The 27,148-nt window shown below is 55.0% G+C and overlaps 2 protein-coding genes and 1 long non-coding RNA gene across 8 annotated transcripts in view; 2 read left to right on the forward strand and 1 right to left on the reverse strand.

Moving 5' to 3' along the window:
- PRPF6 (pre-mRNA processing factor 6) overlaps positions 1–23,046 on the forward strand; it is a 50,193-nt gene extending 27,147 nt beyond the window's left edge. For all 6 annotated transcript variants that reach the window (XM_072801820.1, XM_072801821.1, XM_072801823.1 and 3 more), the window contains 11 exons: positions 362–580; positions 9,045–9,167; positions 13,225–13,346; positions 15,000–15,138; positions 16,611–16,730; positions 17,069–17,245; positions 17,648–17,781; positions 18,546–18,637; positions 20,208–20,322; positions 22,270–22,396; positions 22,769–23,046. In XM_072801820.1, the coding sequence (XP_072657921.1) occupies positions 362–580; positions 9,045–9,167; positions 13,225–13,346; positions 15,000–15,138; positions 16,611–16,730; positions 17,069–17,245; positions 17,648–17,781; positions 18,546–18,637; positions 20,208–20,322; positions 22,270–22,396; positions 22,769–22,921 (1,521 nt within the window). In that variant the 3' untranslated portion in view covers positions 22,922–23,046. The remainder of the gene's footprint in view (positions 1–361; positions 581–9,044; positions 9,168–13,224; positions 13,347–14,999; positions 15,139–16,610; positions 16,731–17,068; positions 17,246–17,647; positions 17,782–18,545; positions 18,638–20,207; positions 20,323–22,269; positions 22,397–22,768) is intronic.
- Positions 15,031–23,202, reverse strand: LOC140618831 (uncharacterized). Its single transcript, XR_012018878.1, has 2 exons — positions 19,902–23,202; positions 15,031–19,024 (listed from the first exon to the last, which is right to left on the reverse strand). It is a non-coding gene; the product is annotated as an uncharacterized lncRNA (long non-coding RNA).
- A 1,495-nt stretch (positions 23,203–24,697) lies between these two features.
- C26H20orf204 (chromosome 26 C20orf204 homolog) lies at positions 24,698–27,119 on the forward strand. Its single transcript, XM_072799772.1, has 4 exons — positions 24,698–25,068; positions 26,201–26,476; positions 26,558–26,710; positions 26,832–27,119. The coding sequence occupies exons 1-4, from the start codon at positions 25,066–25,068 to the stop codon at positions 26,964–26,966; spliced, it is 567 nt and encodes a 188-aa protein (XP_072655873.1). The 5' UTR covers positions 24,698–25,065; the 3' UTR covers positions 26,967–27,119.
- Positions 27,120–27,148: the final 29 nt, after the last annotated feature.

A 27,148-nucleotide genomic window follows, 5' to 3' on the forward strand; every position in this document is an offset into this window, starting at 1 on the left:
GAAATGTTGCAGAATCAACAGTCGGGGTGTGAGAACCCCAGAAAGCTGAACACCCGCTTGTCCTCTGTAGTCAGCAGTCCTGTCCTGCTCATCTGTCCAGTACCTGAGATGAGCCTGGCACACTGTGTACAGTTAGCTGGTGTTTGAAACGTGACAGGTTCTGTCAACCTCTCACGTTAAGCAGAGTCACTAAATAAGTAAGAAGCATAACTGAACAGTTCCTAGATCGGTGAGAGTGTTGTACACATTCAAGGGTTCTATTTAAAGGGTCTTTGAGAGTTGTTAGAAAGGATTTTGTGAAAGTGACCTGGCAAGTTATGGGAGTTCTGTCTTTTTGTTTGCTGCTGTTCTCTCCACACAGCTCTGGCTTGCTCTGGCAAGGCTAGAGACCTATGAAAATGCCCGCAAGGTCTTGAATAAGGCCCGTGAGAATATCCCTACAGACCGGCACATCTGGATCACGGCTGCCAAGCTGGAGGAAGCCAATGGGAACACACAGATGGTAGAGAAGATCATTGACCGAGCCATCACCTCACTGCGGGCCAATGGCGTCGAGATCAACCGTGAGCAGTGGATCCAGGTGAGGTCAGCAGGTAGGACTCCCCACTGCGAGCAGGTGTCATGGCATCTGCTTTAAAAATGCACATTGGAGTCTCTCATAGGGTAGGGGCTGCTGGATGGTACCTGAGGGTTTTCATGCTGGCAGGGGAAGCAGGCACATGTGGCTTTTCCTTATGTGGGTTTTTTTTTTTTTTTTAAGGTTATTATTTATTCATGAGAGACACAGAAGGAGAGAGAGGCAGAGACACACAGGCAGAGGGAGAAGCAGGCTCCATGAAGGGAGCCTGACATGGGACTCGATCCCAGGTCTCCAGGATCACGCCTTGGGCCGAAGGCAGCGCTAAACCGCTGGGCCACCAGGGCCTCCCTTCCTTATGTGGTTAAGACAGGTTTTTACAGTTGACATTTTGCGTATGTCTCGGGCTTAAAGAACTTTCTGTGTATGGACACTGGTGAGTAGTATCACTTTGCAGGTAGAAATACTGTGATGTAAGGAGACTGATAGGCTGCTGGCTAGTGAATCTCTGAAGATCTGACCCAGCCTCCAGGACAGACGACCTCTCCTGCCTTCCACTTCCACCTCCTCTTCCCCTGGGGTGGGGTTTGGGGGGCAAGGTGTGGTGAGCCTAGGGTGATCTGTTCCATGCCACCACAAAGGGCACTATAGAGCAACCCCCCTTACTTCACCTACTGCCCCTTGGCGTTGGACAGTGGCCTCAGGCCTCCTGCACCCTTCCTTCTCATGTTCCTGCTGCCACAGTCCTAATTCCCATTCTTGAAACAGCCCCTGAGCAGAGCTGTCCCAGGTATAGCCAGGAGGGTGCTGCCCTGTTTCTGAGATCCCTCTAGATCAGTGCCCTGCTCTTTCTCACATGAGTGTTGAGCTGTGTGGCCTCTTTCTATGTTTGGGCAATTTTTTTTTAATCCAGCTTGCAAGGCCTTGCATGTCCCTCTAAAATTTAACTATTGAGATTCATTTTCTTTTTCTGTGATGTTTTTAGCCACATTGTTAGATTTTTTTGATGCTTCATCCTTTGTGCAGATCCACATGTCCAACCAGTGTCATCTTCTTTCTGTCTGAGGCACTAATGTTTCTTACAGTACAAGTCTGACGGTAAATTCTTCCAGCTTTTGTATGTCTGGAAACACTCTGTATTTCATCTTTTTTTTTTTTTTCTAAGATTTTTATTTACTTGAAAGTGAGAGAGAGCATGAGCAGGGGGAGAGGGAGAAGCAGAAGCAGGCTCGATCCCAGGACCCTGAGATCATGACCTGAGCCAAAGGCAGGTGCCTAACCAACTGAACCACCCAGGGGCCTCCATCTTTGTTTTTGAAAGACATTTTCTCTGGAATTGAAGTTGACAATCTTTTTCTTGCAGTACTTCAAAGATACGGCTCTGCTGTCTTCTCTCTTTTATTTCCCGCTAGAAATACATCATCTTTTTCTTTATTCCTTTGTGCATACTGTCTTTTCTTTCTTTTTTAAAAAAGTTAATTACATTTTAAAAATTTATAAATTTAAAAAATTTCTAGCTGCTTTTAAGATATTTTTCTTTATCACTGGCTTTGAGGAGTTTGTAATCATGCCTTGCTGGTATTTTCTTCTTGTTTCTTGTGCATGGAATTTGTTCAGCTTCTTGGATCTGTTGGATTTATAGATATCAAATCTTTTATTTTTTTCCAATAGATATCAAATCTGGAAAACTTGTAATCTCCTGTTTCTTCAACTACCTGCTTCCCACTGAAGGTGGTGCTAAACTGCAGAGCCACCTGGGCTGCCCACTCCCATGTTTTCTAATATTTTTATTGTTTTATCTCATATTTAGAGGAGTTCGTTTTTGTATGGGATGTGAGGGAAGGGTTTCACTTCTTTTTTTTTTTTTTTTTAATTTTATTTATTTATTTATGAGAGACACAGAGAGAGGCAGAGACACAGGCAGAGGGAGAAGCAGGCTCCATGCAGGGAGCCCGACGTGGGACTCGATCCCGGGTCTCCAGGATCACGCCCTGGGCCGAAGGCGGTGCTAAACCGCTGAGCCACCCAGGATCCCGGTTTCACTTCCTTCTTGTCCGTGTGTGTGGCCGGGTGTCCCAGCACAGCTCTTGCTCTCTCCCACTGGCTGGTCTTGGTGCTGTTATAGGAGCTGGTGGTCCTCAGTGTAAGAGTTTATTTCTGAATTCAGCCCTGACCCTTAGATATAATGTCTTTATGCTAGCACTGTGCTATTCTGATTACTGCAGCTTGTGGAGAGCTTTGAAATGAGGTGTGAGTCTCCTCCTTTGCTGTTTTTTTTTTAATGTTTTATTTTTTAAATTTTATTTATTCATACATGAGAGACACAGAAAGAGGCAGAGATGTAGGCAGAGGGAGAAGCAGGCTCCATACAGGGAGCCCGACGCAGGATCCGATCCCAGGTCTCCAGGATCATGCCCTGAGCCGAAGGCGGCACCAAACCGCTGAGCCTCCAGGGCTGCCCTCCTTTGCTGTTTATAAGATTATTTTAGTTATCCTTGGTCCTTTGTGTTTCCATATAAATTTTAGGATCAACTTGTTAGTTTCTGCAAAAAGGAAACTTGGACCAGCTGGGATTTGACACGGATCTCATGGAACCTGCAGATTGTTTTGTGGACCGTTGCCATCCTGATGGTATTAAGCCTTCTGATCCGTGAATATGGGATGTCTTTTCCATTTATTTTGGTCTTTAGTTTTTTTCAGCAAAATTTCAGTGTATTAGTATTGCATTTCTTTTGTTTTATTCAAGAGTATTTTCTTATTTTTGATGCTATTAGAAATGGAATTTTAATATTTTCAGGTGGTTCATTGTTGGTGTATGGAAATATGGTTGAGGGGAGCCTGGGTGGCTGAGTTGGTTAATATCTGCCTTTGGCTGTGGTCATGATCCTGAGGTCCCAGGATCAAGCCCCACTTTAGGTTTCCTGCTCAGTGAGGAGCCTCCTTCTCCCTCTGCTCCTTACCCCACTTGTGCTCTCTCTCTCTCCCCATCTCTCTCTTTCAAATAAGAAATATCTTAAAAGAAAATACAGTTGGGCAGCCCGGGTGGCTCAGCAGTTTAGCACTGCCTTCAGCCCAGGGCATGATCCTGGAGACCGGGGATCGAGTCCTGCGTCGGGCTCCCTACATGGAGCCTGCTTCTCCCTCTGCCTGTGTCTGCCTCTCTCTCTCTCTCTCTACGCTCAGTGTGTTTCATGAATAAGTAAATAAAATCTTAAAAAAAAAAAAAAATGCAGTTGACCTCTGAATATTAAGCTTGTGTTGTATGACCTTGATGAAATCATTTGTTAAATCATAGTAGATTAGTTTAATGGATTCTCTAGGATTTTCAGTATACGAGATCATGCCATTTGCCTATACAATCTGTCCACCTACCCCCTCCTCCATTCTGAATGCCTTTATTTCTTATCTAATTGCCCAGGTTAGAACCTCTAGTGAAATGCTGACTGAAAGTGGAGAGAGCTGGGGCACCAGGGTGGCTCAGTGGTTGAGCGCCTGCCTTTGGCTCAGGGCCTGATCCTGGAGTCCTGGGATCGAGTCCCACGTCGGGCTCCCTGCACGAAACCTGCTTCTCCCTCTGCCTGTGTCTCTGCCTCTCTCTCTCTGTCTCTCATGAATAAATAAAATCTTTAAAAAAAAAATAGTGGGAAGAGCTAAAGCATCTTGGTCTTGTTCCTAATCTTAGGGGAAAGTATTTAGGTTCTCCAGTTGAATGTGGTGTTAGCTTTGTAGCTCACTGATGCTCTGGTCTTGTTTTATGGACTAATTCTTTTTCTCTCTCCCATTGTATTTTGGATCACTTCTACGGCTTTGTTCTCAGTCTGTTCTTCTGTAATGTCTTATCTGATGTTTATCTCATCTAGGGGGTTTTCCACCTCAGATTTTGTCATTTTCATTTCCAGGAATTTAATTTTGGTCTTTTAAAGATGTCTCCCATGGGGCACCTGGGTGGCTCAGTCAGTTAAGCGTCTGACCCTTGGTTTCAGCTCAGGTCATGATCTCAGGGTTCTGGGATTGAGCCTCTGCTCCACAGAGAGTATGCTTGAAATTTTCTCTCCTTCTTCCTCTCCTCCGAGTCACGGTTACTTGCTTATGCTCTTTCTCTAAAATAAATACATCTTTAAAAAAAATTCTTAAAAAAATTCTTTCACATTTTTCTTTAAGATTTTATTCTTTTATTCACAAGAGATACACACAGAGAGAGAGGCAGAGACACAGGCACCATGCAAGGAGCCCGATGTGGGACTTGATCCCCGGTCTCCAGGATCACGCCCTGGGCTGAAGGTGGCGCTAAACCACTGAGCCCCCCTGGCCGCCCGTCTTTCACATTTTTAACATGAAATGTTAGAGTTTCTGTACCTCTATCTGATATTTTGAACACATGGAACACAGTGATGACAACTGTTTTAGTGTCCTTGTCTCCTAACTCTGACATCTTTGTCAGTTTGGGATTGATTTTGATAGATACGTTTCCTTTCATTACAAGTTGCATTTTCCTGTTTCTTTGCATGACTGGTAATCTTTGATTTGTTGCCAGATGTTGTGAATTTTCCCTTGTTGGGTGCTGGGTATTTTTGCATCCCATTAAATACTCTAGTTTTTCTTGTTGGAGTACAGTTGTGTTATTAGAGTCACTTTGATCCTTTGGATCTTCCTTCAGTACTTTGCTAGGTTGGACCCTAGCAGGAGTGGGTTTGGGACAGTTTAGGGCTAATCCCCTTATGGAGGTGAGACCTCTCTGTGTACTCTGAACTCTGTACAGTGACCTGTTTCTCCTGGGGTTTCCAGTCTGGCTAGTGGAAACCACCACTGCTCCTGGCCCCATGTGAGTTCTGAGGATTTTGGTTGGTTCTTTCCAAATACACATGTTGTGTTTGATGCTCAGTGAAGACTCACAGGTGGCCTTCTGCAGAGCATAATGCCAGGGTTCTCTCTGTGTGCTGCACTTTTCCTCTCTGGTGCTTGGTTCTTGATCTTTTAGGGCTTAGCTCAGCCTCCTCCACTGGCCCTGCCTGGGTCCCCCTCCTTGCAGTGAGCTGGGCTGACCTTAGGCTCCCCTTGACTGTTGCTGCATCACAGTCCTCACACCGCTTTGTTACCCATATCTAGTGACTGGACAACCACCACTTATTCATGATTGTTGTCTGGGTTTTTGGTTGTCTCAGGAGCAGGGGGTTCTGGCTGGGTCAGCAGTATCTCTCTGGTCCTCTGAGGGCTTTTTGGAGCCTGGTGGTGCACCTACCAGGGCTTGCTGCTCTGGTGCTCCAGGTGCTTTCTCAGTCTCCTTTAAGCCCCGGTAACCATGTTGCACACAGTAGAGCTAAGAGTCATGTGCCTCTAGGAGCTCCCGCCTGGCATCATTGCCCATTCCTTTTTTTTTTTTTTAATTTTTTTTAATTTTTATTTATTTATGATAGTCACACAGAGAGAGAGAGAGGCAGAGACATAGGCAGAGGGAGAAGCAGGCTCCATGCACCGGGAGCCTGATGTGGGATTCGATCCCGGGTCTCCAGGATCACGCCCTGGGCCAAAGGCAGGCGCCAAACCGCTGCGCCACCCAGGGGTCCCCTCATTGCCCATTCCTAACCCCCTTTTGGAGGCACACTTGCTTGTCCACAGCGAGTCCATTCCTTCTGCCAGTCTGTGTTTCCATCTTGTCAGGAAGGATGATTGCAGGAAGTGTTGGTGGGGTGTCCTGTACCCTGGCTGGTTCTCAGACCAGCCTCCTACCAACCCTTCATTAAGACGCTGCTTGAGTGCAGAAAATACAGCATGAGCTAGAATTTTTTTAAACTTTCCTTGGATTTCGTGTTTTGCTACTACTTGCTTATACTAGAGCGCATTGAAAAAGACCCAAATGGGCATTAGTTTTACTTCAGTCAGTTAAAGGATAATACATACTTTGTTTGTTTTTTTGTGGTGTCCTGCAAAGTGTTGTGACTTTCAGGTGTTTTGCCTCCTGAGCCAGTCACCATTTATTGAGCACCCACAGCGTACCAGACTCTGCTAAACGCATTTTATCCTTTCCTTCCTACTTCCCATTTCCCTATTCAGGCCCTGTCCCCACAGCCCTGCTGCAGACCGCAGGAGCTTCCATGGCGGGTCCTGCTCAGCCCACCTGCACCCTTGAACCACATCTGCATGGACTCACATGCTTAGTTTTCCTTCTGTCTTGCTGGTGCCTCTTCTGCTTCCTTTGATGGTTTTCCTTCTCTTCTTGTAATCTAAACCACTTGGTGGTTTGATCATCAGCCCCTTTTTGAGACTTTTCTGTGGTGATCTCATCTTCCCGCATTGCCAGGAATGTAGCTTACATGCCAGGAGCCCCCCAAGTGTGACTCTGCTCTGGGTGCTCCCCACATCCTGGGTCACTCCCCTGCCGCCCTGCATACCCTGGGACATGTGACAGCACCACAGCCTGATGTGTCCAGGATGCATCTCTGGTTTGCCTATAGGATCTGCTAGGCCTCGAGCTAGCTTACCTCAGTATGTGGCACCACCGTTTATGCCTTGTGCACCCCGGCTGACTCCTTTTGCTCCTATCCCACGGAAGGCAAGTGTACCATCCCATCTATCCCTGGTCCAGGTACTCCCTTTCACGCAACTGCGGTCATCCTCAGCCAGACCACACAGCCTCTCCTGGGCATGGCAATATCTCCTAATGTATACCCCTGCTGATGCTCCACACAACAGGGTGGTCCTTTTAAAACATGATTATGTGACTCATTCTCTGGCTTAAAAATCTCTGGGTTCCTTCCTGCCACGTTGCAGTAGAACCCAGAGCTCTTGGTGTGGCCTGCAAGGCCGGCTCTGAGGTCCAGGCTTGGGGGCCACTGCCTCACTCATTTGCTGCTGTGCTTCCTTGCTTATCACTGGCCTTCTCATCATGGCTTAACACATGCCGTCTCCTCAGGTCTTTGCCATTGGCTCTGCTCTCTGCGTGGGGGCTTCTCTGATGCTTGTCGGGCCCCAAGGGGCTCTGGGTGGGCTTCTGTGGCTCATTGCACTTGGAGGTCTGTCCAAGGTTGCCTCTGGATCACCATGTTCAGCCTGCCTCTACTGTCACAGCAGTGCATGTCCCCCGCACCCTGTTGCCCTGACCACTTTCCATAAGGCTCTTGTCAGTAGATATAATAGGGTTGTTTCCACCCTTTACTGTTGGAAAGAGCACTATAAAAGTGTTCCGGTATGTAGGTGGTTTTGCATGGATGGGAACATCTTTGTAAGATGAATTACTTAAAGTAGGATTTCTAAGTCAACATATGTACTTTTTATTTTGATAGAGGACATGAAATTGCCCCCTGGGGGATTGTCCATGTGTGATCCTCAGCCACATGCAAGTATCTGTGTCTCTACCTTTGCCGTACAAGTATGTCGGTACACATTTTGATGTTGCTGATCTCCTACGTATAAGATAGTACTTGGGAAAAATAAGAATGGTGTTTTTTCAGATGTTTGTTTATTTTTTATTTATTTTTATTTATTTTTTCAGATGTTTAAAAGTCACTTGCAGTTTTGTTTTCTGAACAACTGTGTGTGGTTTTTTTAAAAAATATTTTATCTATTTGAGAGAGATTGAGAGAGCACAAGGAGGGGGAACGGCAGACAGAGAGGGAGAAGCAGACTCCCCACTGAGCAGGGAGCCAGACATTTGGCTCGATCCCAGGACCCTGAGATCATGACCTGAGCCGAAGGGAGACGCTTAACCCACTGAGCGCCCCAGGCACCCCGAGAACTGTGTATTTTATATCCTTTGTGGCATTACTCTATTGCATTTTGGTCCTTCCCTGATTGATGTGCAGGAGACTTAAGTGGCACATTTCTGTATCTCCTGCTGTAGAACCATGGCTGTCTTTTCTCTGCACATCCTGAAATCTGCTTTCTAAAGTCGAGTGCTTTCCTGGCGGGTCAGCCTGCCTGCCTGCCTGCCTGCCTGCTTGATGGGACACACTTGTGATTGGTCCTTCCTCTGGGTTTCTATCTTACCTTCTATGTGCCAGGCTTCTTTTATCCCCATCCCCTGTCTGTTTTGGTTAGATCATTTTTCTTTTGTCCATTTTGAATCCAGAGTTCAGACCAACAGATACAAGTGTCTGTGAGCTTGTCTTGATTCTTGTTACTTTGGAAGTTTCTTTCCTCTAGGAGCCTCTTATAGCCACTGAGTTGCCTACTTTGGTATATTGTATGCAGTAGGTGCTTATATAATGTTTGTTGAGTGGATAGACGCAGCTTTGTTAAGCCCTTAGGTATTTGCCGAGCATTCATCTGCCGGGTGGCAGGGATGGGTACTTCAGTGAAGGAGGCAGACCCAGTCAGGTGAGCCATGGCAGGGCATGACGGGCATCAGAGCCTTGTGTGCACACCCCACTGGCAGTGCAGAGGCTCTCTCGGTCCTCATCGTATAGGAGTAATGTGTCCTCTGTCTCAGGCACCTGGGGCTCTGGACTATAGTTTTGTGTCCCTCTTTCAGGATGCCGAGGAGTGTGACAAGGCTGGGAGTGTGGCCACCTGCCAGGCCGTCATGCGTGCTGTGATTGGCATTGGGATTGAGGAGGAAGATCGGAAGCACACATGGATGGAAGATGCCGACAGCGTAAGTCAGGCTACGTGGGCCTGGAGTCTCTGTGGGGAACTAGGCTGCTGTTGGGATGTGGTTTCGATCTGCTGATTTTTAAACATAATTGCAGTTGGAAGAAATACAGTTTTCTCTTAACCCAGGTTTACCTGGGGAGCTACTTTTTGCGTACCTGGTCATCTGCTGCGCTCTGCACTCTGGGTGAGCTGATTGTGTCCTGGGGACCAGGAGCCAGTACAGAGCGGGAGCCCACAGAGCTCTCAGCTGTTTACCTCTCCACATCGGGGTTATCCCCCTTGTTTCTTTTATAAATTGCCTTCAGAAAACAGTTTGCATACACAGCTTTTGCCTACCGTGAGACTGCTTCCTTAGAATAGGCGTCCAGAGAAGAAAGCATGGGGTCAAAATCCATACATATTTTAGGTAATTGCTGCCTTAATTTCGGCCTTCCTTTTTTTTTTAACCTTATTTTGTTGTTTTTTTTTTATTAAAGATTTTATTTATTTATTCATGAGAGACACACAGAGGCAGAGACACAGGCAGAGGGAGAAGCAGGCTCCACACAGGGAGCCCGACGTGGGACTCGATCCTGGGTCTCCAGGATCCTGCCCTGGGCCAAAGGCGGCACTAAACCGCTGAACCACCCAGGGTGCCCCTACCTTGTTATTTTGAAATAATTTTAGATTTACCAGAAAAGTCGCAAAACCGTACAAAGAATTCTTATGTACCCTTTACCCAGATTCCTCCAGATTTGACCACTTCACCACATCTGTCTTCTCATCCTCCAGCCGTGCACGCGCGCGCACACACACACACACACACACACACACACACACGTCTCTCTTACATGTGCTTTGAATATGCGCAAGTAAGCTGCAGAGGGGATGGCCCCTTTCCTGTAAAAGAGGACATTTTCTTACACAATCATAGCAGAGCTATCAAAATCAGGAAATAATGTTGATACAGTGCTATTATGTAATTTGCAGACCTTATCCAAATGTTACTAATTCCCTTGCTAAGTGTCCTGTTAGCAGAAGGAAAGTCAGGGGCCACCCAGAGTCACATCCTCGCCTCTGGCCCTGCTAGTCAGTCTGCAGGAGGGGCTTCGGTCTATCTCTGTGTTTCAGGAGTCTGACCTTTGTCAGGATGGGCCAGTGGTTTTGCGGGGCCCCCTTGATTCACGTCTCCGTGAGGTTTCCTGCCCGTGGGCCAGGGTTCTGCCTCTTTGCAGGACATCGGGCCCTCCTGGAGGGTTGTTGGTAGGCTTGGGTGCCCTTTCAGCTCCAGACCAACTCAAGTGGCGTCCATCAGCTTTCTCCACCGGAAGGTTACTCTTTTTGTCCTTTGTAATAAGTGTTTTGTGGAGAGGCACTCTGAGACTAAACATCCTGTGTCTTGTCGAACTTCGACCTACTAGTTTGCAGGTCCACGAATGATGTTTTCCGCCTGTGTGCTATTTGCCAAATAGCACTTTTCTAAATATCATTTCTTCTACGTTTTGTTACAGTTTATTGGATGGAATTCTATAATAATGAAGAGCTTTCCTCTGTTCCTTATTCATTTGGGTATTTGGTTCCCTATGTTAGGAGAGACTAAGGATCCCTGCTCTATTCTGTGAGCTCATGGCCCTGCTGGCATCACCTGTGTGGAGCTCACATGACTTCCTCTTTGAATGCCACGTGTGCTGTGACCCAGAGCACCAGTGCTGGGCGCTGGCCACTTCCAGGCCTGCAGGTGACCTTGTGCACAGTGAATATGCTCTCGGTTCTTTAGGGAAGTCAAGACACAGGCCAACCATGGTGATATTTAAAAGCTTTTCATTGTGTAACATTCAAGACACAAAGTATGAAGAATAACTTAAGCATGCTCAGTGTCTATATTGGAAGGAAATTCCTTAATATGCAAAAGAATCCCAGTTTCTGGTTGTTAAATTCCTTTTTTTTTTTTTTAACATTTTATTTATTCATGAGAGACACACAGAGAGAGAGAGAGAGGCAGAGACACAGAAGGAGAAGCAGGCTCCCTGCAGGGAGCCTGATGGGGGACTCGATTCCGGGGTCACACCCTGGGCTGAAGGCAGATGCCCTAAACCGCTGAGCGCCCCCAGGTATCCCTGGACTCCGTTTTATTCCACCTGTGGAGTTAAATGCTTCATTTCTTTTTACCTTCCTTATTGCCTTTGATGGCACTGGAGGCCCTGGGCGTTGGGGGGCAGGTGGCACTGCCCTGTGGGTAGTGGACTGAGAGCAGGAACCCACGGGCCATTGCAGACTTTCCCTCCGTTGTTGCCCCTTCCATGTGTGCTGGAGCAGGCTCAGTGTCTTCTGCGGAGTGGTGTGATTCTGGAGGAAGAGCTGGAGTCCTGTGCCTAGAAGAATGGAGTGTTTGCCTGATTCTCCCAGCCCCTGGGGATGGGCCCAGGCCACCCACACATGAGGCCCTGGGCAGGATGTCACTGGATCTTGTGGGCAGTGGGTACCCAGAAGGCTTTGTAATGGCCTCAGGACCTTGGTCAGCAGTCACAGAGAGGGGTACAGACCGGTTTCTGTGGGGTCTAACCCTCACCTGGCACCTTCCTCACTTTTCCAGACGCTTCTGATTGGGACATGCCCAGACCAGGGCCCTTCCTGGTTTCTGTGGGGGTTGAGTCAGATCCAGGTCCCGTGACCAAGGAGGAACCCAGTCTGAATGCGGACGTCTCAGTTGCGTCCCTGCTCTTTTGACTCCTCCACGCCCGTTTCCACGCTGGTGGTCTTTGAACGCCAGGAGGCTTGCTAGTGGTTCTCTTCGAGAACACAGCTGTCAATCTGGGAAGTGGCCTTGGGTGGCTCAGATGCTGTGAGGCTGCCTGTCCAGCTCCATCCGTGCCATTTGGATGATCAGTGTTGCAAAACTTTGTTTCTGTCACACTTCTAGTGGCTTTTCATTTACCTCAAGGTACAAAACCCCTTGGTATGAGAGTGCTTCCTGGGTCTGCAGAGTATGGGAGAGCCGCATTTTTTTTTTTTTTTTAAGATTTTGTTTATTCATTTGACCTGAGCCAAAGGTGGACGCTTCACCAACTGAGCCACCCAGGTGCTCCCAAGCCACGTGTTTTTTTGGGCGGTCCGTGAGCATCCGGCATGGAGTGTGCTGGGCACTGGCCTTTAAGCTGTGTGCGGCCCAGTGAGAACAGGTGTCAGCCTATCCCAGTGAGTGTCCCTGGGTCGTGACCATCTAGAGACAGTGACACCATGAATAGTAACTTGTTTTCTTGTGTTGCGTGATGCTACCCAGGAAATAAAATCATTCTTGAGTGAGGAAAACAACATCCGAAGAGAACAGCACCTGTTTATGGTAGGGCTGTGTGAGTGGACGGGTTCTTTTTTAACCTGCATTTTTTATTGCAGTAAAATACACATATCCAGGAGTGCCTGGGTGGCTCAGTCGGTGAAGTGTCTGCCTTTCGCTCAGGTCATGATCTCAGGGTCCTGGGATCGAGTCCTTCGTTGGACTTCCTGCTCAGTGGGGAGCCTGCTCCTCCCTCTCCCTCTACCCCTCCCCCTGCTGTGCTCCTATGCGCGCCCGCGCGTGCTCTCTCTCAAATAAATAAAATCTTAAAAAAAAAAAAAAAATACACATATCCTAAAAGTTGCCTTTCCACCCCCTTGAAGTGTGTGACTGAGTGCATGCAGTGCATTCGCAGTCTGCTATGTGACTCCAGAGCTGCTCTGTCCTGCACGCCGGAGCCCACAGCCATCCACACTCACTCAAGTGGGTGGGTACTTTCTTGGTCTTCTTTGAATTCACCTGTGGTATATCTTATGATGGAAAATACGCACCACACCTAATTTTTAAGGAGGAACCCGTGTGTGTGGCTGCCGCTCCTCTGTACCCACTCCTGTTTGTCGGGGGCGGCAGACAGCCCCATGCCAGGTCCTGTGTGTGTCACGTCCCCGTCCTCCTGGGGCTTCCCTGTCCTGGATGTGTTTCTCATTGGGTCGTCCTGTTGTGTGATTTTGAGCAGATGCCATCACGCCTCCTGCTCTGATGCCTGTGCTGGCCGCCCGCTCTCACGCTTGTCTCTTTGCTCTAGTGTGTGGCCCACAATGCCCTGGAGTGTGCTCGAGCTATCTATGCCTACGCCCTGCAAGTGTTCCCCAGCAAGAAGAGCGTGTGGCTGCGAGCTGCGTACTTCGAGAAGAACCACGGCACCAGGTATGTGCTTGGTCCCCAGGTGCGGGCGCTCTCCACCCCCGTGTGCTCGTTGATCCTCTGACACCAGGTTGGGTAGAGCTGAATATAAACCTCATGTGCCCACAGGTGGGTGAGGGCCTGAACTGGGATCCAGTCGTCTGTGACGAGGGGCAGAGGCTTCTCCGACACTTGAGGCTGTGAGCTCTGTATGGCTCCTTCTGTGATAGGGCCAGCAGTGCTTCAGAGTTGAGACTGAGACGCAGTGTCTCTGCAGAAGTAGAAGTGCCTACAGCTGAGCTGGCGGACGCCTGGTGGCCGATGGGGTGCCTGGGGCGAAGCAGGGGCCTGCAGCCCTGTGTCTTGCCAGCGGTGGCTTTAGCAGTGTGGGCGGTGTGGCGTCTGGGCCCAGGCAGGCATGGTTTTCATTTAAGCTGTGCTGACTTTGGGTTTGGGCTAGTTTTGTGCTCTGAGGAGGTCCTTGACAGTTTTCTCTAATTGTATTCTTTAATTGAAAAAACCTTTTGGATCTGCCTTATTGGCTGTAACTGCTGATTAAATTAGGTGTTGCAATTTCTGGTGTTCAGGGGGTGTCTCTCCGGGGCAGCGTCTCTCATGTTGCTGTGCGTGCTCTCTGCCCAGGCCCTCTGCTGCTCTTCCCTGTGCTGGGTGGGGTGTGGGGGACAGGGCTTCTGCTAGGAGCACCGGGGCCCTAGTTCTTTCCTTGCCCGGCATTGTCGAATCTCAGTCTGGTCAGGGTGTCTGTCCACGTGCGTTGCTCAGAGCTCCTGTCTCATCCCCACTCCCACCATCTCATTTGGGGTTTCGGAATTAACTCATTTGGGGGTGCTTTGAGAGGACTGTGCTGGGCACCCTGTACAAGTTCACCTGTGACAGTCCGTGTCTGGAGCAGGGCCTCCCCTGCCAGGTGTGGTTTGTGGATGTGCCTCGCTGCCACTGCTGCCCTTGGTCCCTGGGCTCGGGGCAGTTCCCCTCCCTGTCTCTGGCACCCTTCCCATCCGGCTGACTCATGGAATGGAATGGTGAGAGGAGGTGGGGCACTCGGGATCTGGGGTCCTGGTTCTGGTGTTGCCTGGGAAGCAGGATGTGCTCTCTCTCGGGCTTCATACAGAGTGAGTTCTTCGTCTTGCTGCCGAGGCCCAGAGAGGTCGTTTGTGTCAGGTGGTGCCGCAGAGCGACAGTGGCCACGGGAGGCGTGGGGGCCTCACACCCAGCACCCACACTGGCGGTACTCTTGCTCCGTAGTGACCAAAGTAGCTTTTTTCCAGTAAGCCTTTTTCTTTGGATACCAAAGAATAGATTCTAGGTCGTAATCTTTATCGGCGGATCTGTGGTTACAGATGAAAAGAGCTCTCCTGTCACCCAGACCGTGAAGTTATCATTCCGCTCAGGACACAAAGCCATAAAAGGGCCCCTGAGAAGTCCCTCCATTGGGCTTAGCCACGTAACAATGCCTTGCTTTGTAGCACCCTCTTTGGTAGTTGATTTTAGAACCTTTATGAAGAGAAAAGATTTCCCCACACTCTCCCCATTGTAAAATCTGGTAAATCATTGATAGCGCCGAACTTTGGAGCAGTAACTGTCTTTTCAGCACCCACGCTGAGGCTGTGAGCACCCTGTGTGCTCCGGTGGTGACCGTAGCCCCCTCTCTTCCAGGGAGTCCCTGGAAGCGCTCCTGCAGAGGGCTGTGGCCCATTGCCCCAAAGCGGAGGTGCTGTGGCTTATGGGCGCCAAGTCCAAGTGGCTGGCAGGGGATGTGCCTGCAGCAAGGAGCATCCTGGCTCTGGCCTTCCAGGTGGGTTGAGGGGTCATCTGGGCTGCAGGGGGCGTGTGCACTGGAACCCAACCTCCGTGTCTGTTGAGGACTGAGGGCTTCAGGGTGCGTGTGCCCTCAAGCCCTCCCCCTGCTCACTGACGGGAGCCGACCCAAGGGAGGAGGTGTGTGTGGTCAGGATGCACCAAACTTAGGGTGCTCTGCAGGCAGTCGGGGTCCTGAGAGGGCCCACGGGCAGGACAGTGGCCAGGAAGTGGACCTACCCCTTGGTCGTGGCCCCTTGGTATAACAATAGCCCAGATTTTCCAGAACCCAGAGCACAGGGCCAGCAGGTGACCTTCCCCAGCTGCATGGAGCAGTTGCCAGAGACCACCGTTTCCCCACATAAGAGCACAGTGACAGCCTCTTTCCTATGAGAAAATTCAGTTGTCCAGTCCCTGCGGGGCCACCTGGAGCCACTGGGCATCTGGCTCCATTCAGATGGAGGCGTTCCATTCAGACAGCTGCGCGTAGCCAGGCTCGTTACGGCTGATGTCGTGAGCGGGGCGGTGTGGGTGCTAGGAGCTTGCAGTAGAGTCAGCGTGCGGTGCTCCATCAGTTTCAGGAAGGGTACGGCCGTAGCGATTCAACACTTCCATGTGTCATTCGGCGCTCACAGCATATGTTTTTATGAAGTGTTGAGTGCAGCGCAACTGTCAGTGTGTTGTTGCAGCCCTGACTAGCGTGACAAGGTTGGCCCTTGAGTAAAGGCTGTGAGAGGGGGTTGGCCTATACCTGGCCTTTTGCTTTCTGCTGTCTGCTGGAGGACAGCCACGTGTTGAGGACACTGCTCCCGTCTGAGTCACAGATTCTCCTGCCATCTCCCTGGACACTGCAGCTTGTCCCCAACACCACCCTTCAGGTGCCTGTCGCTCTGGGGCTGCTTATCAGGTCTGTGATGCGGCCAGGCAAGTGTGCCAGCGGGCAGCTGTGCTTTCAGGAGGCTGTGACGGTACTACCCCTGTGTCTGCTGGATTCTGGGTTGTAGGTGGCCCAGTGCTAGCCCGTGGAAGCCCTCCGCACTGTCAGCAATGCCCTGGGCATCCTTCTTTCCTACTCCCATGGACGCACTGAGATGGCCAGTTCCTTGTCAGCAGGCGTGAGAGAGGGTTGGGTGTGGCCAGTCCATACAGGTAGGACGTGAGTGAGCTGTTTCAGCTTTGAGAGGCCACGAGGGCTTAAGGTGGGCCACGGAGAAGGTGGCTCTGCCACTGCCGGTGTTGTTGCCTGGGTGCCCACAAAATGAGCAGGCTTGTTTTCAGGTAGGTCAGCATTCTTGGGCTGGACCCAGCTTTGTTGTCCGTTAGCCCTGGACGTGCTTATTAGATTAGACTGTCCTGCAGTAGAGTGAGGCCCCGGCCCCACACCCAGACTGGCTGCTTTTGATTAAGTGTAACCTAGCGCAGGCCACTGTGCTCTGATCCCACCCGGCCACGGCTGCACTCTCCCTCCAGGCCAACCCTAACAGTGAGGAGATCTGGCTGGCTGCTGTGAAGCTGGAGTCCGAGAACAACGAGTATGAGCGAGCCCGCAGGCTGCTGGCCAAGGCGCGGAGCAGTGCGCCCACTGCCCGGGTGAGCAGGCTGCCCTGGGGCCTATGGGGTCCGGGAAGCGTGAGGTGCCACTAAGGCCCCAGTACTCTAGGGCTGTTGGTTCATCCTTGGCTTTGAGATGTATTTCTGCATTTAGACCCCCTGCTTTCTGCCAAAGGATGTGAAACACCCTACAGAAGTTCCTGTGTGGGCAGGAACTTACCCAGTAGGGCAAGTGACCTGTCAGGGGAGCTGTGGTGTGAAACCCGTATCGTGAAGGTGCCATCTGGCTGGAGCCAGTGCTAGAGGCGGTCCTGCCGTCGGGACGTCTCAGGGGGCGGGGGTGCCCGGGGCTGTTGGATGGCGTGTCTGCCTCACAGGTGTTCATGAAGTCTGTGAAGCTGGAGTGGGTGCTGGGGAACATCGCAGCTGCTCAGGAGCTGTGCGAGGAGGCGCTGAGGCACTATGAGGACTTCCCTAAGCTGTGGATGATGAAGGGACAGATTGAGGAGCAGGAGGAGCTGATGGAGAGGGCTCGGGAAGCCTACAACCAGGGGGTGAGCTCAGCTGGTTCCCGGGCGGGAATGAGAGGCCCGGTGGGCAGTGACTTGCTTAGACCCCAGCTGGTAGTGGTCCCCTCGCTCAGGCCTGCACCTGCCGTCTGCAGAGCTGTGTGCACTGCACTCAGTGAGGCCTGGGTTACAGGACCCCTAACAGGGCCGCTGTGTACGCACCCCACGTGCATGCACGCGCAGCACAGCCAGGTAGTGAGAACACACGCACCCTGTGTGCACTTGTTCACTGCATTGCCACACACATAAACCCCCACCCCACGCTCACGGGTAGGACTCTGTGGACACGAGCATCCCTGACTCCCCCAGCCTGAGGGGCCGGCCACAGCCATCACAGCTCCTCCAACACCAGCCGAGCCCTCTCTTACTTGTCTCTGTTGCTTGCAGTTGAAGAAATGTCCCCACTCCACCCCTCTGTGGCTTTTGCTTTCTCGGCTGGAGGAGAAGGTTGGGCAGCTGACCCGAGCTCGGGCCATTCTGGAAAAGTCTCGCCTGAAGAACCCAAAGAACCCCGGCCTGTGGTGAGTCCTGGTGGACCCTGCTCACCCCTCCAGTGGGCTGTCTTCCCGCTGTTGCGCATGTGGGGCCATTCGTGCAGCAGCATTTCCAGACCAGGCTCCATGGCAAGGGTGGCAGCTGCTGGCCATGAGGAAGCACAGTTGCCTTGGGAGGGTTCGTCCTGGACACTCGTGGGCCCGTAGTTAGTTGCACGCAGTTTAATTTGTGCTCTGGTAGAAGGTGACTGGGGAGCCGGGAGCTAACACCGGGGGGTTGAGTATGGGTGCAGCCAAGAAAGGGCTTCCCAGAAGGGGTGGCTTTTAGATGAGGCTTTAAGGGATGAGCAGGAGGTTGTCAGGTGAGGCTGGCCTCCTGTCCGTAGTAGAGAGCTTGCAGGGCTGTGCCACGGAGGGCTCATGGCGTCAGGGCTCAGCGTGGTGGTTGCCAAAGGAGACCCGGGAGCATGGGTAGGTCCAGGATGCTGCGGATGTGCTTCACTGTCCCAGCAGCACTAGCATGCCAGCCTGTGCCAGCCTGTCCTTGTCCTACCTGTATTTACTCGCACCCGTGTGATGCCGGGGTCCCAGGCCTCAGCTGTGGTGGCAGCTGCCTCTGGTCCTCACGGTGGGCGGGCTCCAGTGCCTTGCTTCTCCAGTAGATGAGCTCTGCTTGGCAGAGCAGGGAGCTCCAGCCGCGGTGGCTTCCCAGGAATTCCGGGAACGTAGCTAGGCTTGTCCCGGGGCTTCCGTGCGTGGGTGCTGGACCCGCCCTGTGGGCCCTTCCTCAGGTTGGAGTCTGTGCGACTGGAGTACCGTGCAGGGCTGAAGAACATCGCCAACACGCTCATGGCCAAGGCACTGCAGGAGTGCCCCAACTCCGGTAAGTGGCTTCCTGCCTCCCCACATCCGGCAGGCAGTGGCATTTCCTGAGGGAGAGGGTCTCAGGAATCACGCATGCCGGTAACGTGCTTTGTCTGTCAGAGCTTCAGCTGCACTTGGTCTCAGGCATTTGCACTGCGTCTCTACTCCTGGCGTGAGGAGTTTGACTTTGTTCTCTGGTGTGCCCCCGTTACTTTTTCTTCTGAAACTTAACTTCTGGTATCTTACCTACATCTAAACACGTGTGTAGGGGCGCCCGGGGGGGCTCAGCGGTTGAGTGTCTGCCTTGGTGCTCAGTCCGTGGCCCTGGGGTCCCGGGATCGAGTCCTGCGTCGGGCTCCCCACAGGGAGGCTGCTTCTCCCTCTGCCTGTGTCTCTGCCTCTCTCTCTGCGTCTCTCAGGAATAAATAAAATCAATCAATCAATCAATCAATCAAATCTAGTTTAAACATATGTGCAGAACGAACATATTTGGAGTTTAATAAACAAAAAAGGATATTAAACATCACCTATAGGTCACCCAGCAGGCTCAGCGGGTGGAGCGTCTGACTCGTCATCTCTGGGTTGTGAATTAGAGCCCTATGCTGGGTGTGGAGATTACTCAAAAATAAAATCTAGGGCAGCCCCGGTGGCCCAGCCGTTTAGTGCTGCCTTCGGCCCAGGGTGTGATCCTGGAGACTGGGCATTGAGCCCCGTCAGGCTCCCTGCATGGAGCCTGCTTCTCCCTCTGCCTGTGTCTCTCATGAATAAATAAAATCTTTTTAAAAATTGCAATCAATCAATCAATAAATCAATAACTAAATAAATAAATAAAATCTCGACACCCCCCAAAAAGTCTTGTGTAAACCTACTCCTGAGAAACTGTTAGTTTTAGCTTACTTGTATTATTACAGCCTGTCCCTGCACACAACTGAAGTGCTACTATGTGTTTAGTGTTGTGTCTTGTTTTAAAGCTGAAAGGGTTGTTTTGTTTAAGATGTTACTTATTATTTATTTGAGACCGAGAACACGAGTGTGGGGAGGGTTGGAGGCAGAGGGAGAAGGAGGGTCTCCACTGAGCAGGGAGCCTGACCCGGGATTGATCCCAGAATCCCCGGACCACGACCTGAGCCGAGGACAAATGCTTCACCAGCTGAGCCACCCAGATGCCCTTAGAACTGAAAGTTTTGTGAGAATTTTCCATCATCATCAAATCTTTAGGAATGTATATTTTTTAGTGGCTTCATAGAACGCACCCGTGGATGTGCTAGAAGTATGCCACTCACCTGTCGGCCAGTTTGAATCTTTACTGGCGTTTCTGATTGTTTTGTTGTAATAAATCCTTGCGTGTGGAATTACAGCGTTGGTGGGAATGAATCTTATAGGTTTGGGGTTCTTGCAACCCAGTCACCGCTGGAAAGTCGTCTGGCCTGTGCCGTCAGGGCTGCTGTGGGGCAGACACATGGGAGGTCATGGCCGCGGGCTGCGGGCACCCAGGGTCGGCCAGCCCCTCTCGAGGTAGCCTGCACGTGGTTGGGCCGTTTCTGAGAGCAGAGGTGGGTGTGAGCTGTCGTGTTGTGTCTGAATTGCAGGTGTCCTGTGGTCTGAAGCCATCTTTCTTGAGGCGAGGCCCCAGAGGAAGACCAAGAGCGTCGATGCCCTGAAGAAGTGTGAGCATGACCCCCACGTCCTCCTAGCTGTGGCCAAGTGAGTGGGGGGTTCCTCTGGGATTGCTGACCTTTGGGGCGCCTAATGGAACCCCTTAGGGTCCTTGGCCACCAGAGCTCCGTGACAAAGCACTTCTGCTTTGACCCAAAGTGGGCACACCTCCACGCAGAGGCCACGCAGACACATGCTGCCCCGCTGGCCTGGGCTGCCTGGAACCACAGACGCAGCTTGCTCTGGGCCCAGCCCGCCTTCCCTCCGTCCTGGGCTCCTGATGGGGCTGCTCTCTGTCTGTGGCACTTTCAGTTTACACCTCCACGTGTCCGTGGCCGTAAGAGGCAAACTTGCTGACATTGGTCCACACAGAATTGAGTAAGCAAAGTCCTTTGGCTCAAAGGGCTATAAGCAAGGTTTTTTCTTATGTGAGGATGAGAAAGCAGACATCTTCACCGTGGTGACCTCAGGGACGATCCAGGGCCCATCGGTCAGGCCCAGTCAGCGTGCATGGGGATGTGGATGTGCCGGAGACCATCTTTCCTTGAGGGTGCATGGTCCCAAGGGCAAGAGGAGGTCAGCCGGTGGCCTCCAGCAGCAGCTCGTGTGCCGGATGCTGGGTCAGGTGCTCCCTGGGGAGGCATGTGGTGTGCGGGGCATGGGAGGAAGCGCAGGGTCTTGGGAAGATGGAGTGACGTCGTGGCCGTGCGTGGAGGGCCTGAGGGCAGGGTGGGAGGTGACTGGCCTGGGAGGTGGAGGGTCCTCAGGAAGAACCTCGGCTGGGCTCCTGGGACTGCGCAGGCCTCACCTGGGGGGCGGGGGACGGCCCGTGCAGCTCGGGAGCTCCCGTTGTGCTGTCGCTGCCTGGGCAGGAGCCGGGCCATCCCCTGCAGTGGGCTCAGGTGCCGCAGGGCTGAGGGCACCGGCTCCTGAGGCCCAGCCTGGGCCCGTCTGGGGCTGCCTGCCTCCTACCCTGTGCTTCCGCCTCCCGGAACGACTGTTATGTGTAACACTCCGATAGGGCGGCCATAAAACCTCGTAAAAGGCTTTGCTAAGTAAATAAGTCACTCCTTGCTGTTCCCAGGTTGGTGTTCTGTGTACCTGCTATCGGGGTTTGTGCTCTTTAAGTCATAGTTTATCTAACACCAAGCAATTAAGAATACCACAAGGCTTAAAAAACAATCAAGCTATCAGGGCACGAAGTCACTCGTCCTGTAACCGAGGCCAGCGCCAACAGCTGCCCTGAACGGCAGGTTCGTGGTGTAGGGTTGGCTTCGGCGCCTGTGGCCCGGGGCTGGTGGAGCTGGCTGGAAGCACCCAGAGCCCCAGGCTGTCCGAGGGCCCTCGTGGGTCCTTTGGTTCCTGGCCAGCCTCACCGGTGGCTCCCAGCACCGCCTGGTTTCGGGCGTGTCTGTCTGCTCTGGTCCACGTGTCTGCTCTGGTCCACGTTCCCGGTACTGACCCAAGGCCCAGCCCCTCAGTGTCGGCTGGGCTCCCGCGGGAGGCCGCGCGGGCCTGGGGCTGGCGGTGGGGTGAGAGCAGAACGATCCCGAAGGTACCTACTGAGGAGCGGGTCGAGACGTCACCTTCCCGGGTCAGAGTCGTAATTTGACTTTTTGTCAGGTTTACTCTCCTAGTCTGGTATTTTCCCCAGAGGGAAATACACGGACTTAAAGGAGTTTGAAGTTCTTGGTCTCTGAGGATTTTTTAAGAAACGGCTATTAGAGCTCTGATGGACCGTTGCAAGCCGGTGATCTGGAGGGACGCCCAGGCAGTCAGGCCCGTCCTCGGCTCTCCCGGGGGGGCCCAGGGGCTCACCAGGGACAGGAGATCTGTGTGGCCAGAGCCAAGCCCCGTGCTGGCCGCAGCCAGGGCTGGGCTCGCTGTGCACTCAGGCCCGGGCAGGCGGCGCCCAGGTCACTCGTGCTGGCCTCGCAGCAGCCCTCGGGCACCGTCAGACGTGACTGCTCAGCCTGCACTTGCGCTTCTGCACAGGCTGTTCTGGAGCGAGCGGAAGATCACCAAGGCCAGAGAGTGGTTCCACCGCACGGTGAAGATCGACTCGGACCTGGGGGACGCCTGGGCGTTCTTCTACAAGTTTGAGCTGCAGCATGGCACGGAGGTGAGGTGCTGCTCGGCGACCGGGGGTCTGCTGCCCCCACACCGGAGCGGGGGGGCGTGCACATCAGTAACCCCCCTCGACAGTCTCTGCTTCCACAGCTCTTTCTCCCTACAGCCTGGTAGCCTCTTAGCCTGAAACGTGGACGTTTGGGTGATTTTAAGGGGTGTCTTAGTATTTCTTGAGAAGTTGGTGCCTGGGGCACGGGATCCCAAGAGTAAAGGGGTGGGCTGAGGACTGACCTTGTGCCCCGTGGGTTCTGTCCCAACTCCATGCGAGCCCAGGGGTAGCTTTTGGGGGAGCCTGGTGCGGCGGCCAGCACGTGGGGCCCCCTGGGAGGAGCCCTGACTCGAGCGCCCGCTGGTCCCTGCGCAGGAGCAGCGCGAGGAGGTGAGGAGGCGCTGCGAGAACGCCGAGCCCCGGCACGGGGAGCTGTGGTGCGCTGTGTCCAAGGACATCGCCAACTGGCAGAGGAAGATCGGGGAGATCCTTGTGCTGGTGGCAGCCCACATCAAGAACACCTTCTGATCATCGGTCCCCGTTGGGCACGGGCCTCGGGGCAGCACGTGGAGGAGCGTGGGGTAGCAAGGAGAGGCTGGGAGGGGCTCTGAGCTGTCCACCCTGCTCTTTGATTAAACTTTTTCTAGATAGTGCGTCCAGATTGGTGACCTGGTTTTCTCTGCGCCAGTCCCCCCATGCCGCCACCCCACTCGGCCCTCCGGCCTTGTATGGCCTCACTGGGGTTCTTGTTTTCAGGGGGCCTCTTGCAGACAGCCGTATGCCGCAGAGGAGGCCGTGTGCCTCCCTGGCTCGGGGTGGGCGCGGGGGTGGGGGCGGGGGCGGGCACGTTCTGGGAACAGCCGGACCCACTCTCCTGGCGACGACGACCTTATCCCCCTGGGTGGGGGGCGCCTCACAGTCTGCCCCCCAGGGTCGCTGGCGTTCCCGAGTGAGAGCGCAGACTGCAGGTTCAGCTTCCCGCAGTGCCTCCCAAACTGTGTCGCTAGGGGGTCACCAGGAGGCCCCTCGGGCACGCGTTGAGGGAAGTGTTACCAAGAAGAGATTTTCTCACATTTGCTAGTGAATTTTTCCTACGTTATCATCAGTTTTGTCCTAAAGTGCTTGTAACTGCCCTCATCTCTGGACTGGAAAAGGCATAACCTGGAGTCTGAGTGGAGTCCCGCCGCTGGTGTGTGAGGACAGAGGCCTTCTCAGCTGTGGGTCCCGTGTGTCCCGCTGGAAGCCGCCGGGGTCCCCGAGGAGGGGTGTGTCGGCCACGGCTCAGGCGTCTGGCTAGAAATCCCGGGTTGTCCGGAGGCCGGGGCCAGGGGGAAGAGGTGCTGATTGTTACGTGTGGAGAGAGGGCAGCTGGCAGCTGTCCCCGCACGTGCACGCACCGGGAGATTCCGGGGGGCCTGGTGCCTCTTGATGCCCCGTGACACCCGTGACGGGGCCTCCAGCCGGCTCCGCCCTCCCAGGCAGCCGGGGTTGGGCGGCACTTGCCTCAACGCAGGCACCTGAGACGCGGCTCCACTGGGGCCACCTCTGGTTCTGGGGGCCAGGAGGACGCTGGGTGCCCGGAGCAGGCCCCACGCCACCCCGTGGCCCAGATCCCACTCAGGCTGGATCCGGACATGCTTCCTCCGCCTCACAGCCTGAGGTGGGCCAGGCCCGTGGAGCGGTGCAGGGCGGCTCACGGCGGGGGGGGGGGGGGGGGGGTCTCTGCGGGGTCTTGGTGGGGACCTCGGAGTTTCCTCTGATCTCTTGGGAGGGGAGGGAGGGACCCTGCCTGCTACACAGAATGGGTCCCGGAGGCTTTAGGGGCTTGGCAGCCAGCCGTTCTGTACAATCCCAGGGGTGCTGGCAGCCTTCGCTGCCCTGGGTTGGACCTGGCTTCTCCCAGCCGCTCCTCCGATCTCGCGGTCAGGCACGGCCTCTGGAGAGCCCTTGGAAAGTTCCGGAACATCGGGATCATCATGTGTGAATGTCCTCTCCTTCACGTGGGGATGGTTTCCGCTGAGGCGCTTTCTTGGCTTTTCTTCAGCCGGCGGGTCTTCAGTTGTAGGTCCAGGCGGGCTGGCTTCTGGAGGCTGCTCTGAGGTGCTCCGGGGGGCACCGGGTACGGCCAGGCATGGGCGTGGCGGCCCCCGCTCCTGGGCGCCCAGGGCTCCCCCAGCAGAGGACCCCTTCAGCCTGGGAGGACCCCCGCCCCGGCCCAGTCGCGAGGGTACAGGCGCTGGGGGCTGCGGCAGGGGCCGGCCCGCCCCCCCACCCCCACCCCGGGCTCCCAGAGGGCAGCACCTGCAGAGGGGCAGGCGCCCCAGCCCACCCGCCTCTTCAGCAGCGCAGACTGTCCTGGGGCTTCGGCTTGAGCATGACCCTGGCTGGGCAGGGAGCCCGCAGCCGGCTCCAGGGTCAGGTTGATTGAAGAAGCAATTGGATAGGAGGTGGGGAGAGGGAGGGGGTAGGGCCGGGATCCTGGGGCCTCCCTCCTGCTCCCTCCCTCCTTCCCCAGAGGAGCCAACTTCAAAAGCCTCGTCTGCCCGCCGCCAGCGCTCCCTGCTGCAGCCTGTCCTGAGGCCTCAGCCGCCCCCTGCCCACGGACCCGCGACCCACGGTTATGTGCCAGGCCCCCTGGCGGGGCTGAGGGAGGGCCTCGCTGTGACAGGCCCATGGTGAGCGGCCACTGGGGAGGGGGCCCACGTGGCCAGAGGGTTGGGGAGCGTGGTCCAGGGGAGGTGGCTTGGCCCTCCGTGCCCTGCCGGGAAGTCCCCCCCCCCCCCCCCCCGGGTTCCCGCCACCTCAGTCCGGCTGGCTGGGCCCTGGGTGCTGGTTCCCGGCAGCGGGGGGCCGGTGGGGGTGGGAGGGGGCTGCTGGGCCTCCGGGTCAGGCCCCTGCTGCCCTGCTCTCCGGCCGCGTGGACCTCCCCGTGCCCACAGCTGCTGCCCGGCTGCGACCCCTGACCCGCTGGGCATGCCTGGGGCGAGCTCAAGGGGCCACGGCGAACCTGCCAGCGCTGCACCCCAGGCCTCTGTGCAGCTTGGGGTGCGGCCCGGCGGGCCCCCCTCCCAGGGCTGGGAAGCGGAGTCGAGTCCTGCGTCCCGCTGGCTTCACATGATTAATTTTCCCGTTGCTGTTTGACTCCAGCCCGGGGGGCCTGGGGGTGGTGTGTGGCCCGGGGTCGGGGAACTAGCTGCTCGCTCTCCGACCTGTGGGCCTCTCCCCAAGCCGGGCTCTTGGGGCAGGGGGGGCTGGAGAAGGCGTGTCTGGGGTGGCACAGCTGCCCCCCTCCGCTGCCCCTGGGGGTTCCCCCAAGCCTTCCCCTCCCAGGGGGGTGTGGCCTTGCGCGGAGCCCTCAGCCCTGTCCTGCTGGGCGGGAGGTGCTGGGGTGCCCTGCCCCGAGCCAGGGAGAGCCTGGGGGAGCGGTCGTGCTGGAACCAGAGCACTTCTGCCCCCGTTCTGGGGGGCGGGGGTGGCTCCGGAGGAGAGCTTGGCCCTGCTGGGGGCGGGGTGCGGGCTGCACCCCTAGGCCGAGGTCAGCTCTGCCCCTGGAGCCCCCCCTCCCGGCCCCCCACCATTCACCCCGTGTCTGCGTAGAGCCGTGTGGCCTGCAGGCTTATCGTCCATCCTGCCCCAAACCTGAGACAGCAAGGACGTGTCCTGCTAGGTCCAGGCCTGTGTCACGACGGCCCAGCGACCTCTCCGCTGTGCACCTGCTGGGAGACTCCCTGGGGGCTGTCGTGGGGGCTGCGGTGGGGGGCCCCCCGCAGGCCTGGGCACCCCGCCCTGACCCAGCGTCCCTTCCAGGTGACTCCCAGGCCTGCACTCTGGGCGCTCCTGCTGGCTCTGCTGGGGATGGCGCCCGGCCAGGCAGGGCCCCGTGCCTGCAGCGTCCCTAACGTGCTCCGCCACTACCGAGCGGTCATCTCGGAGGACCTGCAGGCCGCCGTGAGGCAGGGAGGGCCAGGGGCCGCGTGGACAGGGCCGGACTCCCGACCCCTGCATTTCATTCAGAAAAACCTGACTGGAGCTGTGGCCTCTGGCTGGAGGGGTCGGGTGGGAGCTTCCTGCGGTGCCCAGAAGGTATGGGCCGCCCTCCCCTTGCCTCCGGCACCCCCGGGCCTCCCACAGGGCCCTCCCCAGCATCCTCCCTTCCTTCCCCAGGAGCGCGGAATCCTACTGTCCATTGCGTCCCTGGGTCGGACCCTGCGCAGGGTGGTGGCCGGGCGCCGCCGCGGGGCGCTGGAGAGAGCAGCGTGGACCGTGGCCCTGCGCACGGACGCGGTCATGCGGCGCCACTGCTGGGTGCTGCGCCAGGTGCGCGGGGCCGGCCCGGGTCCCTCCCCACCCACGGGCCCCCTGCCCCCCGGGAGCAAGGAGGGGGCGCGGGGGTGGGGACCCCAGGTGCTCGCTGACCGCCCTGCCCCCGTCCTGACAGCGGAGCCAGTGGCCCAAGAGGCGCCCTCCCCGGCGGCGGCGCGGCAGCCGGAGGCTCGTGCTGCGCGCCCTGGATGCCATCGCCACCTGCTGGGAGAAGCTGTTCGCGCTGCGGGCGGCCACGGAGGGCACCTAGCGTCCTGCGCGCCCACAAGAGCCCGCGGGGCCTGGAACCGGCCTCTCCCTCGGGCTGGCCTGCCGCTAGGTCCCGGCCCCTCCCTTGTGGCCGCGCTCCTGGGGGGCCCTGGGCCTGCGGGTGATGCTCCAGGCGCCAAGCCAGGACTCAATAAACTGCTGCTGCTGCCGTCTGGTGGTCTT

This window comes from Canis lupus, chromosome 26 (genome assembly GCF_048164855.1).
Source record: "Canis lupus baileyi chromosome 26, mCanLup2.hap1, whole genome shotgun sequence".
Lineage (NCBI taxonomy): Eukaryota > Metazoa > Chordata > Mammalia > Carnivora > Canidae > Canis > Canis lupus.

Excerpts from the sequence above, each read along its gene's own strand:
- C26H20orf204 (XM_072799772.1), top strand. Across the intron at positions 26,477-26,557 it reads CTTCCTGCGGTGCCCAGAAG|GAGCGCGGAATCCTACTGTC; the intron begins GTATGGGCCGCC and ends TTCCTTCCCCAG. Across the intron at positions 26,711-26,831 it reads ACTGCTGGGTGCTGCGCCAG|CGGAGCCAGTGGCCCAAGAG; the intron begins GTGCGCGGGGCC and ends CCGTCCTGACAG.